The sequence below is a fragment of the Eptesicus fuscus genome, chromosome 3, assembly GCF_027574615.1.
Source record: "Eptesicus fuscus isolate TK198812 chromosome 3, DD_ASM_mEF_20220401, whole genome shotgun sequence".
Classification (NCBI taxonomy): domain Eukaryota; kingdom Metazoa; phylum Chordata; class Mammalia; order Chiroptera; family Vespertilionidae; genus Eptesicus; species Eptesicus fuscus.
This window is the reverse complement of record NC_072475.1, coordinates 35,189,324-35,205,468: the sequence shown is the minus strand read 5'-3', so window position 1 is coordinate 35,205,468 and position 16,145 is coordinate 35,189,324. Positions and strand designations below refer to the sequence as shown.

The window sequence follows — 16,145 nt, the reverse complement described above, 5'->3', positions numbered from 1 at the left end:
CTCGAGAGTTCCGTTGGCAGAATAGGCTGCGTATGAGGAGAGCAGATCTTGGCTGCTGTGTGTTCTGGCTTCTCCACTGCAAGGCTGGCTGTTGGGATGAAAGCATTGGCCACTGCTGCTCAGCGTCACAGAGCTGGGAGAAGGGCCTGGCAGGCTCAGCAGCACAGAGTAATTTACAAACTGCACATCTTCTAGGCCCAGAGAAGTCCACTGAGCCTTAATCGTCTTTGAAATTTCTGTGTCATCTTCGCTTTTGTACAGTTGCATCAAATTTCTGAAAGAAATTTAAAAAGCACATTATAAAAAATAAGAAAATCTTTATTCTTTTTAGTTGTGACTGTTTCATATATGGACAATTATTAATAGCTGTGGATATGAAAGATGGATGAGGTGGGTCACTACACAAGAAACTCCCGGTTAGGTAGAGGTGATGACCTTGCACAGAAATCGTACTAAATCAAAACAGAATGAATTAAGTTCTTAAGAATTAATAAAGCACTGTGGGACTGAAGAGAAAAGAGTGATTAATTCCAACTAATTCTTTTATTTATTCTGATCCTTCAATGGACATCAACACAATCCATTTAAAACTCAGTTCAAAAACTAGGAGTCATACTAGTTGAGACAGGTCTGTATTACTGTTACTATTATTTCATACTAGAGGCCCAGTGCAAGAAATTCATGCATGGGTAGGGTCCCTATGCTTGGCTGGCGATAGGGCCCATCGGGGCCTTCTGGCTGCCAGCCAGGGCCTTCCTTCCGGTTGCCGGCTGAGGCCTTCCTTCGTTCCGCACCGCCCCATGTTGGTCAGCACACATCATAGTGAGCAATCGGGCTCCCGGTCGAATTCCCATGGGGACAATTTGCATATTAGGCTTTTTTATATATAGTTAAAGCTATGTGATTAATATATAGCTGTTGCTATTGCAAATGATAGAGACAGAACTATTTTGATACAAATTACATGACAAATTGCATGATGCTATGACAACAATGATATGCAATAAAATCAGTATATCATTGTAAAACCAACCACAGCTTCTCAAACCAATATGAAATTAATTTTGTGTGTGCATGCTGAAGTCTATATATTAATTTCTATACCTATCCCATAATCCATAGTGATACTATATATTTTTGCTTATGATATCCTAGAAAAGAATCTGTTAAAAATATGTGTAGAACCTAGAACAGAATCAGACAGGGAAATTAAAAGATAATAATCCAATAAAGTTTTATTTTGTTTTATGATGGAATTTACAAGATCACCCTTTTGCCCCCTCAAAAAATATATGTATATATATATATATTTTTTTTAATATATTTATATATATATATATGTGTGTGTGTGTGTGTGTGTATGTATATATTTATATATTTATATGTATATATATACACACATATATGTCCTCTTATGATAATTTTGTTGCTATCCAAACTATTACCTAAGTGAATATTTGATAATCATTGCTATTTTTGCCCATACATATTTTTTTCTCATCCATACTTGTTACTCTTTGGACCCTGTTTATTCAAGAAAACCAAAATAAAATACTTCCAAAAATGGAATAAAAGTACACACAGTGCAAAAAACAACAACATACAATAGTAAAGGAAGTCATCGCTGGTGACAAAAAGTAGGTCTATTGACACAGCTTAAAAGGAAGATGTAATGATGTACAATGTCCCAGCTGTTTTCTATCTTTTTAAATGCTATTTCTATTCTTTTTTTTTAAATATCTAGTTTGATCAATCATCAGTACCATGTAAATTTTATGGAAGAGGTGATAAAGAATTCTATTGTTTTTATTTTTATTCTGAATAAGACTAGCAGTCTGTATCTTATTCTGTTTTTGTTTTTTGGGGGGAGGGGAGGAGGGGGAGGATTTTGGAGGTGTAATAGACAAATGAAATTGTATATATTTAAACTATACAACACAGTGACCTGATATACATGAATATTATAAAATGATTATCACAATCAAATTAACACATCCATCAGCTCACATAGTTGCCTTTGTGTGTATGTTTGTGTGTGTATTGTGTGTGTTGAGGACACATAATATCTAATCCCTCAGCAAAATTTAAGTATACAGCACAGTATATTAACTATAGTCACCAGGCTGTACATCAGATCTTCAGAAAATATTCATCTTAAACCTGAAGATTTGTACCCTCTGACCAACATCACTCCATTTCCTACAGCCCCCAATCCCTGGCAACTAGGATTTTACTCTGTTTCTATGAGTTTAACTTACTTATTTTTTTATTTTTTTAGGTTCTACATATAGTGATATTGCAGTATCTGTGTTTATTGGTCTAGCTTAATGAATCAATGCACTTATCATAGTGCCCTCAAAATTCAATTTATATTGTTGCAAATGGCATGCTCTTCACTAAAACTGAATAATATTCCATTTTTATACCCCACTTTTCTTTATCCATTCACCCTATATAATAAAAGGCTAATAAGCAAATCGACTGAACAGCGAAACGACTGGTCTCTATGATGGGCACTGACCACCAGCGGGCAGACACTCAACACAGGGGCTTCCCCCTGGTGGTCAGTGCACTCCCACAGGGGAAGCACCACTCAGCCAGAAGCTAGGCTCATGGTTGGCGAGCACAGGGGCGGTGGTGGGAGCCTCTCCCGCCTCTGCAGTAGCACTAAGGATGTCCAACTGCCAGCTTAGGCCCACTCCCAGTGCAGGGATTCCACCCCACAAGTGCATGAATTCCATGCACTGGGCCTCTACTTAGACTATAAACATTTAGCTTGATTTCATACTTTGGCTAGTAATTCCCAGTATAAAGATAACACTGTGTATCATTAATACTAGAGGCCCAATGCATGGAATTCATGAAAGGGACTTGGCCCTTGCAGCCGTGGAGGCTTTCCTCAGCCCTTGTAGCCCCAGCTTTGTCTGGAAGGTCGTCTGGAAGGTCGTTAGGCTGTCCAGTCTAATTAGCATATTACAGATATTATGTATATAACTATATGATATCTTATATACAACTATATGATATCTCTTCTATGTATCAATTTCATTCGTTTCGGATATATACCCAAAAGTGGTATTGCTGAATCATATGGTAGTTCTGTGTGTTTTTTTTTAATTGTTTGAGGAAACTCCATACTGTTTTCCATAAAGGCTATACCAGTTTACATCCCCACCAACAGTTTAAAAAAAGTTGCCTTTCCTTCACATCTTTGCTGGCTTTTGCTATATCTTGCTTAATTGGTAATCCATGTGAGGTGATAGCTCATAGTTTTGCTTTGTATTCCCTGATGATTCGTGAGACTGAGCATCTTTCATGTATCTGTTGGTCATTTGTACAAGTTCATTGGAGAAATGTCTATTCAGGTCTTTGTCCATTTTTAAATTGGGCTATTTGTGGACTTTTTGCTATTGAATTGTATGAGTTCCTTATGTATTTTAGATATTGAAGCCCTTATCAACCATATGGTGTGTAAATATCTTCTCCCATTGCATAGGTTGCCTCTTTGTTGATTGTTTCCTTTGCTGTACAAAAGTGTTTTACTTCGATATAGTCCCACTTGTCAATTTTTGTTTTGTTCCATATGCTTTGGTTGTCATATCCAAAAAACTATTGTAAGACCAATGTCAAAAAGTATTCCCTTTTGTTTTGTTTTCTTCTAGAAGTATTTCAGTTTCAGGTCTTACATTTAGGTCTATAATTCATCTTGAGGTTTTTTGTGAACAGTGTAAAATAGGAGTCTAATTCCATTCTTTTGCATGTAGATATCCAGTTTTTCCCACAATTATGTGTTCTTGGCACCTTTGTCAAAAGGAATAGACCATATATGCATGGGCTTATTTCTGGGCTTTCTATTATGTTTCATTGATTCTGTTTCACTGCTCATTGGATTGGTTTCACTGACAACTTTATATCAAACAGATCATTATTCTGTTTTTATGTCAATACCACAATGTTTTATTACTATAGCCTTATAATATAGTTTAAAATCAAAACATGTGATGCTCCCAGTTTTGTTCTTTTATTTCAAGATGGCACTGGGTATTCAGGATCTTTGTGGTTTCTTACAAAGTTTAAGATTGTTTATTCTATATCTGTAAAAACAAATGTGTTTGGAAGTATTATAACCATTCTGTTAAATCTGTAGATTACTTTGTATAACATGAATATTTTAACAATATTAATTATTCTAAGTCAAAACAGGATATATTATTTATTTATATATATTTCAATTATTTCCATCAATACTTACAGTTTTCAGTGTACAAGTCTTTCACTTCCTTGGTTAAACTTATGTCTAAGTATTTTATTATTTTTAATGTCATTGTAAATAGGATTCTATTTTTTAAAAAATCAATATAGTAAGCTGTACTTAGAAACTCAACTAATTTTTATATTGGTTTTATATCTTGCAACTTTACTAAATTCATTTATAAGTTCTAATATTTTTTTAAATTGAAGCTTTATGGTATTCTGTATATAAGATCATGTCATGTGCAAACTGAAAAATTTTTTTTCATCCTGTCCTATATGGATCACTTTTATTTCTTTTTCTTGACTAATTCCTTTGGCTAGAACTTGTGCAGAGAGAGTGGGCATCCTGTGTCTTGTTCTTGATCTTAGAGGAAAAGCTTTTAGCTCTTTGCTGTTAAGTATGATGTGAGCTGTTAGCTTTTAAGATATATCATTTATTATTAACTAGTAGCCCATTTGCAGGAAAAATCCTGCAAGCGGCCGTTGCGGCCACTGCGCCTGCACTCGCAGGCCGCTGCTGCCCGCCCCGCCCTGCTCCGCTCCCCCCGCCCCGCCCCACCCCTCCCGGGCTTTCCCTCTGGCAGCCACCTTCCTTTCCGCTTTTCCTCCTTCTTCCTTCTAAGTTGTCTTCAGTCTTCACTCCTCCCTCCCTCAGCATATGCAAATTAACCGCCATCTTTCTTGGGTAATTTGCATACTCGCCCTGATTGGCTGGTGGGCGTGGCTTTGGATGGTGGGCGTGGTTTGGGCATAGCGAAGGTGCGGTCAATTTGCATATTACTGTTTTATTAGGTAGATACTTATTCTATATTATTTATATTTCTTCATCTACTGAGATGATGTTTACACTTTATTGTGTTCATGTGTTGTATGACATTTATTGATTTGCATATTTTAACCATCTTTGTATACCAGGGATAAATAATAATTGATCCTTTTTAACATGATGTTGAATTCTGTTTAATATTTCATTGATGAGGATTATATCTTAGGTTCATCAGAGATATTGGACTCTAATTTTCCTTTCTTGTAGTATTCTTTTTTTTTTTTTTTTTAATCTTCACCCAAGGATATTTTCCCATGGATTTTAGAGAGAGTGGAAGAGAGAGGGAAAGACAGAGAGAAATATCGATGTGAGAGAAACACATTGATGGGTTGCCTCCAGCACATGCTCTGACCAGCGCCTGGGTCCAGGAGGAGCCTGCAAGCGAGGTATGTGCCCTTGACTGGAATTGAACCAGGACCCTTCAGTCTGCAGGCCGACTGTCTATCCTCTGAGCCAAAACCGGCTAGGGCCCTTTCTTGTAGTATTCTTATCTGGCTTTTATATCAGGGTGATGCAGGTCTCATAAACTATTTTCTTTTTTTTTTTTCTTTTTTGAAAAGTTTGAGCATAAATGTTTGGTAGAATTCACCGGTAAAAATAATCTGACCCTGGGTTTTCTTTGTTGGCAATATTTTTATTATTGATTCAGTCTCCTTTCTAGCTGTAGGTCTCTTCAGATTTTCTATTTCCTCATGATTCACACATGGTAGGTTGCATGTTTTTCAAAATGTATCCATTTCTTCTAGGTTGTCCAATTTGTAGGCATAATTGTACATAACAGTCTCTTACATTCTTTTATGTTTGTATGGTGTTTGTTGTAATGTCTTGCTTTATTTCTGATGTTGAGTCTTCCTTTTTAAAAATTTTCTTCATCTATCTAAAGGTTTGCCAATTTTATCTTTTTTTAAAAAAAGCTCTTGGTTTCATTGATTTTTCTATTGTTTTTCTAGTTTATTTTATTTATTTCTGCTCTGATACTTATTTCCTCACTTTTGTTAACTTTGGCCTTACTTTATTCGTCTTTTTCTAGTTTCTTGAAGTGTAAAGTTAGGTTTCTTATTTGAGTTATTTTTTCCTATATTTTTTATAAACTTCCCCTTCAAACTATTTTTGCAGCATGCATTTTGATATGTTCTGTTTACATTTTTTGTTTTGTTTTTCTCAAGGTATTTTTCATTTTCCTTATGATTTTTTTCATGACATACTGGATGTTCAGCAGTTTAATTTCTACATATTGTTTAATTTTCTAGCTCTCTTTTGGCTATCATTTTCTAGTTTCAAAACACTACAGTCAGAAAAGATGTTTGATATAATCTAAAAATTCTTAAATTTGTAAAGACTGACTTTGTGACCTAACATCTGCTCTATCGCAGAGGTGTTCTATGTACGCCAGAGAAAAATGTGCTCGCTGCTCTTAGGCAGAATGTCCTGTATGTGTCTGTTAGGTCCATTTGGCCAAAGTGTAGTTCACATCCAATATTCCCTCATTGATTTTCTGTCTGGATGATAGATCCATTGTTTAAAGCGGGGTACTGAAGTCACATACTGTTACTACATTGATATCTGTTTCTGCCTTCAGATCTGTTAATATTTGTTTAATACAGAGACTTCAATGCTGGGTGTACTACTATATATATTTACAATCATTATAATCTCTTGATGAATTGACCCCTTGATAAGTATATAATGACCTTTTCTGTCTCTTGACAGTTTTGGACATGCATCTATTTTGTCTGTTATAAGATTGCTAGGTTCCTCAATGGCAAAGGCTGTGGGTATACACAGTACTGCTGGTCAGGATTGCTGGGACTGTTGGTAGCAAAGTCTCCTGGAGAAATCCTGCCTTTTTTTCTTCAAAGGGTATGTTGTAGCCTAGGGGATCCCTCTTGGTGCCTGGTCTCATTTCCCCTTTTTTTAAAAATAGACTTACTATATATGTATGTATATGTTCTTAACAATTCATTACTTCACTTTGTGAGTTTGAACCTTAATATAATTGGTATATTATACTAGAGGCCCGATGCATGAAATTCATGCAGGAGTGGGCCTTCCTTCCCCCGGCTGCAGGAACGGGCTTCCCTTGGGCACCCGGGACCCAGGCCTCTGCCTCGGCCCCCACCCGCCATGGTGGCCCAGGGGCCTCTGCCTCTGCTTCCACCTGCTGTGGAGGCCTGGGGGGCCTGGGCCTCTGCCTCTGCCTCTGCCCCGACCCGCCACGGCTTAGTCTGGTCTAATTAGCATATTATGCTTTTACTATTATAGAAGTGAAGGTCTCAGTCTATGATAGTAATGCCATCTGTTAGAATGCCTGGGGGCACTCACCTGAGCCCCGAGAGTTTCCCACTGACATCTCTCCTTTCCAAACCAATGTTAGGGCTGGACCAGCTCTTTTGGTACTTACTGTGATTGCAAGACAGCCTTCAGCCATAACAATTAGGAAGCTTTGAAGAAAACATGTTTATCACTTATAGGCCCTAAAGTGTATAAGACGTAATAGGGGGCACACAGTGAAGTCATGGGGAGAAGAGATAGAGAGAAGATGAGAGAGAGAGAGAGAGAGAGAGAGAGAGAGAGAGAGAGAGAGAGAGAGAGCACACACATGAACAGGCTTGAGTTTCTGCTTTTATTGGGGTTGAGGGTGGGCACCTAAGGTTTTACTGGCTCACTCTTTATTGTTGAATTTAAAACTTCACAGCAGGAATGGAAAGTAAGGAAGAGAAAAAACAAGTAGCCCAAGTGGTCAATTATCAAAGTTAACCAAGATCTCTACAATGAAGGAGCCCCAGTGGGGGAGGCTGCCTGGCTCTTTATCTAGTGTGTGGCTGGTGATGTGTTTTTATTAGAGATTGCCTTCTTTAAAGTAGATGCCTCTTTGAAATGGATGACTCAGCAATCAAAGCTTAAATCAGGTACTTGGGTCCCAAAAAGAAAAGCTACTTTCAGGGTTTATACTGTATTTTTTTCATCTTTATTGATATATATTTGACATGTAACATCACGCACTTTTAAGGTGTACAGCATGTTGACTTGATACACTTATACGCTGCAAAATGATTACCACCATAGTGTTAGTGAACATCTGCCACACATCACATAACTATCATTTCTTTTTTGTGGTGAAAACTTTAAGGTCTACTTTCTTAGCAACTTATAGCATGGTGGTTATAATTAATCTATGTATTCTTTTGTGACCCATTTTCGTGTGTTTTTATTTTTTCTCCCAGTATTGGGTTCCTGAGAGTCTTCAGGTTTCAGGTTATTTAATGAGGTATGATAGAAGGCAACTGCATTGTATTCTAAATATCAGGTTAAAGATGTTCCTCTCATTCTTAGTTTGATAAGAAGTTTTATGATGAGTGAGTATTGAATGTTATCAGAAATTCTGATGCATTTAATCAGATAATCACATTATCCTTTTCTTTAATTTGATGGGTTACATTAATCAATTTATTTCACATTCACTCAGACTTGTGTTCCTAAGATTATTTCTGGTTAGTAGAATGCATTATGATTTTAGCTATTATGTAATTTATGTTGCCAACATTTTGTTTGCTGTTTTCATGTCTATTTTTATAAGTGAAATTGGTATGCAATGCTTTTCAGGCATCATTTCCGTCTAATTTGGTCTGAAGTTATACAAACCTCATAAAATGAAATAGAGTGTTCCATCTCTTGATCTGTTCTCTGAGGGAACTTGAATAGGATTACAATTTTTGAAAGATAGAAATTATTCTTAAACTAAAAGTTGTTTATACTTCATGTTCTGTTTTATAGAACTATGAATGCTGATCCAATGTTTCAATGCCAGAACTGCATTATTTCTTCTTTGAATCACAGCTCTTTGACTGCTCCCAGTGCCACCTGCTATTAATCCTCAAAATCGTAGGACTCTGATTCCATCACTTGCCACAGCACTTTCCTAAGTTTTGGTTCCCTTGCTGATTTCTTTACTAATTTGTCAGCCCAGGATAGTGGTGTTTTCAAGGAGATTTATTATCATGCATGTAGCATCTTTTGGTTTTTTTCAGAATATTTATTTAAAAATAATACCAGGTAAATCAATAATAATAATAATACCAGAAAATAAATACACTAACTTGACTACCTAACTCATGTGTAAGACATGATTTCTTTGTAAGTACTGATTTCAATTCCACTAAAATCCAAGAAGGGAAACTCTGAAAAAGCAACTAAGAATAACGAACCTAGTGCCTGCATCTCCATAGACTTGTAATACAAAAATTTGTTCAAAATGTATTGATCTGATATCATTTTTCACATTATCTCTACCTGATAGAGATAATATAAATCATGTATATTATGGTGGTTGACTAATTTTAAGGGAAAATGCAAATACCATTTTAGTAATTTAAACAGATTAATTTAACAATATAAAATGTACTCTAAAAGATGTTCAAGTTTGATATACAAATGGTCATAAAAATACTAGACTCTCAAAATGATAGAGGAAACATTTATTCTTAATAAATATTGCCTAACATTCCAAATAATAAATAAATACCTGTTCAAGTCCAATCTTCCTAAGATTACCTTTTAATGTTGCTGCCTTTAAAACAGTATTTTAAATTATCAAATTGTTTATACCAATTTTGATGCTCCACCACACGCCAGCAAAAAATAAAAATTAAAGAGGCCATGTGAGTTCTATGTTCTGAAATTATGCAACCTTTGAATTTAAATTGTTTTAAATAAATCAAGAGTTATTTTTTAAAAGGCTCATTGATACAAAGGGTTTGGTCAAGAGATTCTATTCATTAGTTATCCTATCTAATAAAAGAGTAATATGCAGATTGACCATCATGCCAACACACAATATGGCTGCCCCCATGTGGACACAAGATGGCCACCACAAGATGGCTAGCAGGGGAGGGCAATTGGGAGGCACCAGGCCTGCAAGGGAGGGCAGTTGAGAGGGACCAGGACTGTAAGGGAGGGCAGCTGGAGGCAATCAACCCTGCAGGGGAGGGCAGTTAGGGGTGACCAGGCCAGCAGAGGAGGGAAGTTGGGGGCAAACAGGCTGGCAGGGGAGCAGTTAGACATCAATGAGGCTGGCATGGGAGTGGTTAGGGGGTGATCAGGCTGGCAGGCAGAAGAAGTTAGGGGCAATCAGGAAGGCAGGAAGGCAAGAAGTTGGGAGTCAGCAGTCCTGGATTGTGAGAGGGATGTCCCAGATTGGAGAGGGTGCAGGCTGGCCTGAGGGACACCCCCCGCCCCCGTGCACGAATTTCGTGCACCAAGCCTCTAGTTTAAAATAACTTAGAATGTTAAAATGCCTAGATTTTATTAAGAATTTCCAGTTTTCTGAAAAATTTTCTCCACAGTAAATACTTTGGTATTTTATGGTGAACAACAGTTCTGTTCTAATTAGACAGTTTTGGTATATTCAGAAAGAAATGTTATTAAGTAATCAAATGCAATGTAATCTCAAATTACTAACCTCAGAGAAAGCTACCAAATTAAAAGTGTATCACCTAAATCACAAGGTATTCATTTGACAAAAATTTTACTCTGCCTTAATTTTTAAAACCAGAGTGTCCATGAGCCAGGATTTTGGCAGGCAGCATAATGAAGTCACGCCTGAGAATTGAATTTGGAAGGAAGTTTGGTATTAGTGTTCTGTTGGCCAGGAGATACTGGCAATGGGAGGATTTGGGCTTTGGTAGACAGGAGAGAAAATTCTGTCTATATCAATGTTCAACACCTGCTCCTGGATGAGCCACAGTGCAACACTGATGTTAGAATTGAAGGAAGTGATGCATGTTGTATTCCTAGTACCATGAGAATGCCAAGATTATTCCATAAATAATTAGAAAAACAACACATCTGAAGAAACATAATAGCACTACACAGATAAATCAAAGCACATTCACTGATCTCCACTGAGATTTTCTTATGTGCGTGTGCAATAATACACACACACACACACACACACACACACACACACACACAGTGTGGGTTGATATTTCTCATATATTAAAAAGGCAAAAGTTTCCTTAAGGTTGCTATATGAGTTGGTATTCAAAGTAGTAAAATTGTGAGCAAAGTACTATGTGTATGTAGTGACTTTAAAGCCTCTATAGCATGAGCTATATTTTTATCTCTTAATTATGCTTTGGAAAGATTAAGACTAAAATGCATGGTGCAATAGTATCAAAGAATAGCAAGAAATCAAAAGATTAGGAGGGAAAGGCAGCATTCTCTCACCTTCCCTGTCAGCCAACCACAAATGCCCATTGCCAAGTTAAAGCATGATCCACTATTTCTTAACTTCTAACATAATTCTAACTGTATGTTGTATATTGATGTTGTACTACAGGGACTGAAAATATTGTGCATAGTCATCACATTAAAAAAAAACACCTCTCATCTAACTATTACAACTTTAAAGATAATGAAAATGAAGGTTAGATAATGTAATAAAGATGTAAAATGTCCCAGATTAAATAGGTCAGATTTCTACTATACTACACTGCTGTTCAGTGATGGGCAACCTTTTGAGCTTGGTGTGTCAAACTTTGCCAAAAAGCTGAGCATAACTCGGGTAGTGTGTCACTTTGAGGAAAAAACATTATTTCGCAAATGTTTCATCCTCAGGAGCAGCAAATGTTTCATCCTTGGCATGCGGCCGCCTCAGCGGCCGCGTGTCATCAGAAATGGCTATGCGTGTCAGTGCTGACACGCATGTCATAGGTTCGCCATCACTGGTAGAAGAAGTAGATAGGCTCCCAAACTTAGATGCTTCCCAAAAAGCAATATAACTGTTGAATGTTAGAAAGCACAGTATCTGGGTAAAATAATTAAGTCAAGTGGTATTAGATTGCAGGAAAGATATCTGCATCTGCATTGCTCATGAAAAAAATAAAATAGAGGGAAATCAAAGTAACTATTTCAAAAATATCATCACCCAAATTTTAACATTTGGGAGCCATCTGAACAAGAAAAAGAAAAAAAAAACCTGCTTATTGTATATTTCATTAAAAAAAAAACTAGCACAGAATAGATTATCTGAAAGAGATCTTAATACCCTCTCTCTGTGATTAATGACAACATGGTACATCGCTGTGTGCTTTGCAAGTTATGGAAGGCATGCTGATGGGCTTGGTGACCTCCAGCTAAGTCCCAAGCATAAAACTCAATAAATACTTTAATTTATTTGATATTTCTTTCAACTTATTTTATATAAGTAGCAAAATAAGCTTGACTAAAATCAGGACACAAAGAAATAACATAAATTGTCAACATATCTGTTACTACGTGAACCATTAAAAAGAAGTGTCCAGTGGTACCTCTGTATGTTTCACCCTTATACATATTTGTATAGGACATAATTTCATCTCTGGTTAATACTGAGTGAATTGCAAGGAAAAAACAGTAGTATCTCATGATAAAATATTTAAAATATATATTTTAAAAAGAAGAAATATGACTGAATAAAATACAGGTTACCCAGGCATGGATTTACAGAATGTGCCAGTCCTACACAAGATACTACACTTACTGTTAATAGGATCTGGCTTTTGAGACTCTCCTTATCTCTGTTTTTCAAGAATAGTTGTAAAAGGTCAATTTTTGGGTTAAGTCACTTTAACTTATCTAAACTAAATCTAAAAACAGACTTACAAAAAAGACATTTAGTCTGATCAGTGAGACATGACAAGTTTTCTATTTCATCTGCTTGGCTGTCTAATGCAATGACATAAATTTGGATGGTACCAAAATATATAGGGAGTTGGGACTTAAAGAATGTGGACCAAAAAGGGGCCAGATACTAAACCTGACAAGCTCAGGGGAGGCCTGCATGGTCTGAAATTAAAACTTCCTAACTAAAAGCAAGTCATGGCGATAGTCCTTTCCCTGGCCAGTGTCTTCCTCAACCAAGATCAACCTTTAACTTAACTGAGCCCATCTATGGCCTTTTTGCATCTACCATAACATACACTTGGGATGTCAGAACAATCCGCTTTTTTCTAAACCCCTCAGGGCACAATCTCCCACCACAACACAAGACCACAGAACCCCTCATTGTTATCTTGTTCTCTCACATACCACCTATATATGCTGTAAATGTTAATTGTTAACTATTTTACTAGTATGTCCACCAATGTAAAAAGTATGCTTATTCATTTTACGTTTTATCCAGTCTCAGAGATTTCTCCACTTCACTTTCTCCTACCACCCTAATCAATCACTAATGATTTAATATAATCCCCCATATCTTTTCCTTTGATTCTGATGTGCAAAATAAGTAGTAATCCTGCCATTTTCTGGAGCATTATCGAAATCCCTTGAGATTTTACATCCTGCCAATTGTCATCATTTTGGCTCAAATAAACTCATAAAAATTCTCTACAGGTTTGGATGTTTCTGACGTCAGTAAGAGTCACTACTCCATGAACCAATGTTCCTTCAGGTAACTGAAAGATTACTAGGTAAATATTGGGAGGAACATTTTCTATTTCAATAAAATTATCACAAAAATGACAGATCTCCGTCATACTTCAGCACAGTTTACTAATCTTAAAAAATAAACTTTTAAAGGACAAGTAATAAGTCTTACCGCTTTTAACACATCCTAAACTCTGATTACAGTCTTGTGCCTAGTAAATGGTAATCATAATAAACATTCAGCAAATACTGTTTATTAAATAAATATACCATTGAAATTATATTAAAATATAATTTTAACAGGATATATAGTTATTTTAGCTTATTTTTCAATATAGCAAATTAAATGAGTACTATTATAAGATTGACTAAAACAATGAAGGTAATTATATAGAATTGGGAGAATTAGTATATTTAAACATACATATAGCATCCTTCTGTGACACTGAAAATAGGTTAAGGCTATTTTCAGAACAATGGAGATAATATCTGTCAGGACAATAACCAACACCAGTAAGAATGTGACCTTCCTCACACTATTGTCCCTGTCCATTCTCATCATTGTTCATCAACTCTACTTTCCTTCATGGGTAGACTCATTTCAGCACCCAAGAGTGAAATCTCTACTAAATCATATTCATTCAAGTTGCCTAACTCATGGAAAAACCAACTGTGAATATACCCAATTTTATGAAATGCATTGAAATCAATCGGTAGAGATGTCTGGGCATTGAAGACATGACAGTATGGAAACCAAAATGCAAACGCTAAATGCTATAAAGATAGCAAACAGAATTTTGACAAGGAAAACACATTTCACATTGTGATGTTTGAATAAGCTGTCATTTACGTGCTTTGTCACTATTGTATACATCAAGAAAATAAAAGAGGCTTGTTACTAGACAAGAAATGAGCAGCTTTGATGTTGGTATATTTCTGAAATATACTATTCCTAGTGGGCCAGGAAATAATCTACTGAACCTAATAAATAATCCAGGATACTTGGACAGCTAAGTGTCAGCAAAAGATTGGCAAGGGATAAGGGGTAGAGGTGGGTGGGTGGGTGGGAGTGAAATTGGATCTTTGGGAGGAATAGGAAAGAGAGTGAAAAGATTCTGGATTTTGGATTCAGCAAAAGAGAGGCTTAAATTCTGGTTCTACAATACAAACTAGATGACATTGTGCATATCACTATCTTTTGAGCCTCAGTTACAACACTGTATATGTTAAATAATAAGATTTTATGTTTTGTTTTGTTCTTAAATTTTTTTAGTAAATATGTTTAATATTGACACTATTGCATATGTCCCCCAATTTCTCCCTTTCACCACCTCCATCTATCCTCTGCCTCTCCCTCCCTTGACCTTCATCACACTATTGTCCCTGTCCATATGAATTTTGAAAGCATTAAATGAGATAACATGTATAATGTTTAGAACAGTTTCTAGCACCACCTAAATAATTTGTCTTGAGTAAACACTGCATCAGAATATACAAATGAACTTAACCTTGATTCATGATTAGAAATATAAAGCCCTATTTGCCATCTTTTCCCACTTTCTTTTGAAAGCATTCATGATATTTGAATATATTGACAGATGATGTTTCAATTTGAAACATCAAATCAGTTTCATGAGACACTCTTTTTACTTGAAATTATTATGGACTAGAGGCCTGGTGCATGAAATTCGTGCAAGGAGGGGGAGGGTGTCCCTCAGCCCAGCCTGTACCCTCTCCAATCTGGGACATCCCTCTCACAATCCAGGACTGATGGCTCCCAACTGCTCACCTGCCTGCTTTCCTGATTGCCCCTAACCGTTTCTGCCGGCCAGCCTGATCACCCCCTAAACACTCCGCTGCCAGCCTGATTGATGCCTAACTGCTCCCCTGCCAGCCTGTTTGCCCCCAACTTCCCTCCTCTGCTGGCCTGGTCACCCCTAACTGCCCTCCCCTGCAGGGTTGATCACCTCCAACTGCCCTTCCTTGAAGGCCTGATCCCTCTCAACTGCCCTCCCTTGCAGGCCTGGGCCTCCCAACTGTCCTCCCTTGCTGGCCATCTTGTGGTGGCCATCTTGTGTCCACATGGAGGCAGGATCTTTGACCACATGGGGGCATCCATATTGTGTGTTGGAATGATGGTCAATCTGCATATTACTCTTTTATTAGATAGGATAGAGGCCTGGTGCAGGGGTGGGGGCCAGCTGGTTTGCCCTGAAGGGTGTCCCAGATCAGGATGGGGGTTCCCTTGGGGCGTGGGGCAGCCTGAGCAAGGAGCCTGTGGTGGTTTGCAGGCCAGCTACGCCCCCTGGCGACCCAAGCGGAGGCCCTGGTATCTGGAATTTATTTACCTTCTGCAATTGAAACTTTGTAGCCTGGAGCGGAGCCAAGCCTCCTGCTCGCTCTGTGGCTGGCAGCCATTTCTGTTGGGGTTAATTCACCTTCTATAATTGAAACTTTGTAGCCTGGAGTGGAGGCCTACACCAGCCCGGGCAGGTGGAAAGCTTGGCTTCCTCTGTTGCCGGGGGCAACCCTGGCCTGCTCTCTCCAGCTCTGTGGCTGCCGCCATTTCTGATTGGATTTGTTTACCTTCTATAATTGAAACTTTGTAGCTTGAGTGGAGGCTTAGGCCTGCAAGGGTAGGCGGAAAGCTTGGCTTCCT

The 16,145-nt window shown here is 37.4% G+C and overlaps 1 protein-coding gene across 1 annotated transcript in view; it reads right to left on the bottom strand.

Moving 5' to 3' along the window:
* The window catches only part of NAALADL2 (N-acetylated alpha-linked acidic dipeptidase like 2), a 630,481-nt gene that overhangs the window by 494,068 nt on the left and 120,268 nt on the right, over window positions 1-16,145 (bottom strand). Inside the window, exon 3 of the mRNA XM_054713015.1 lies at window positions 1-274. Coding sequence (XP_054568990.1) covers window positions 1-274 — 274 coding nt within the window. The remainder of the gene's footprint in view (window positions 275-16,145) is intronic.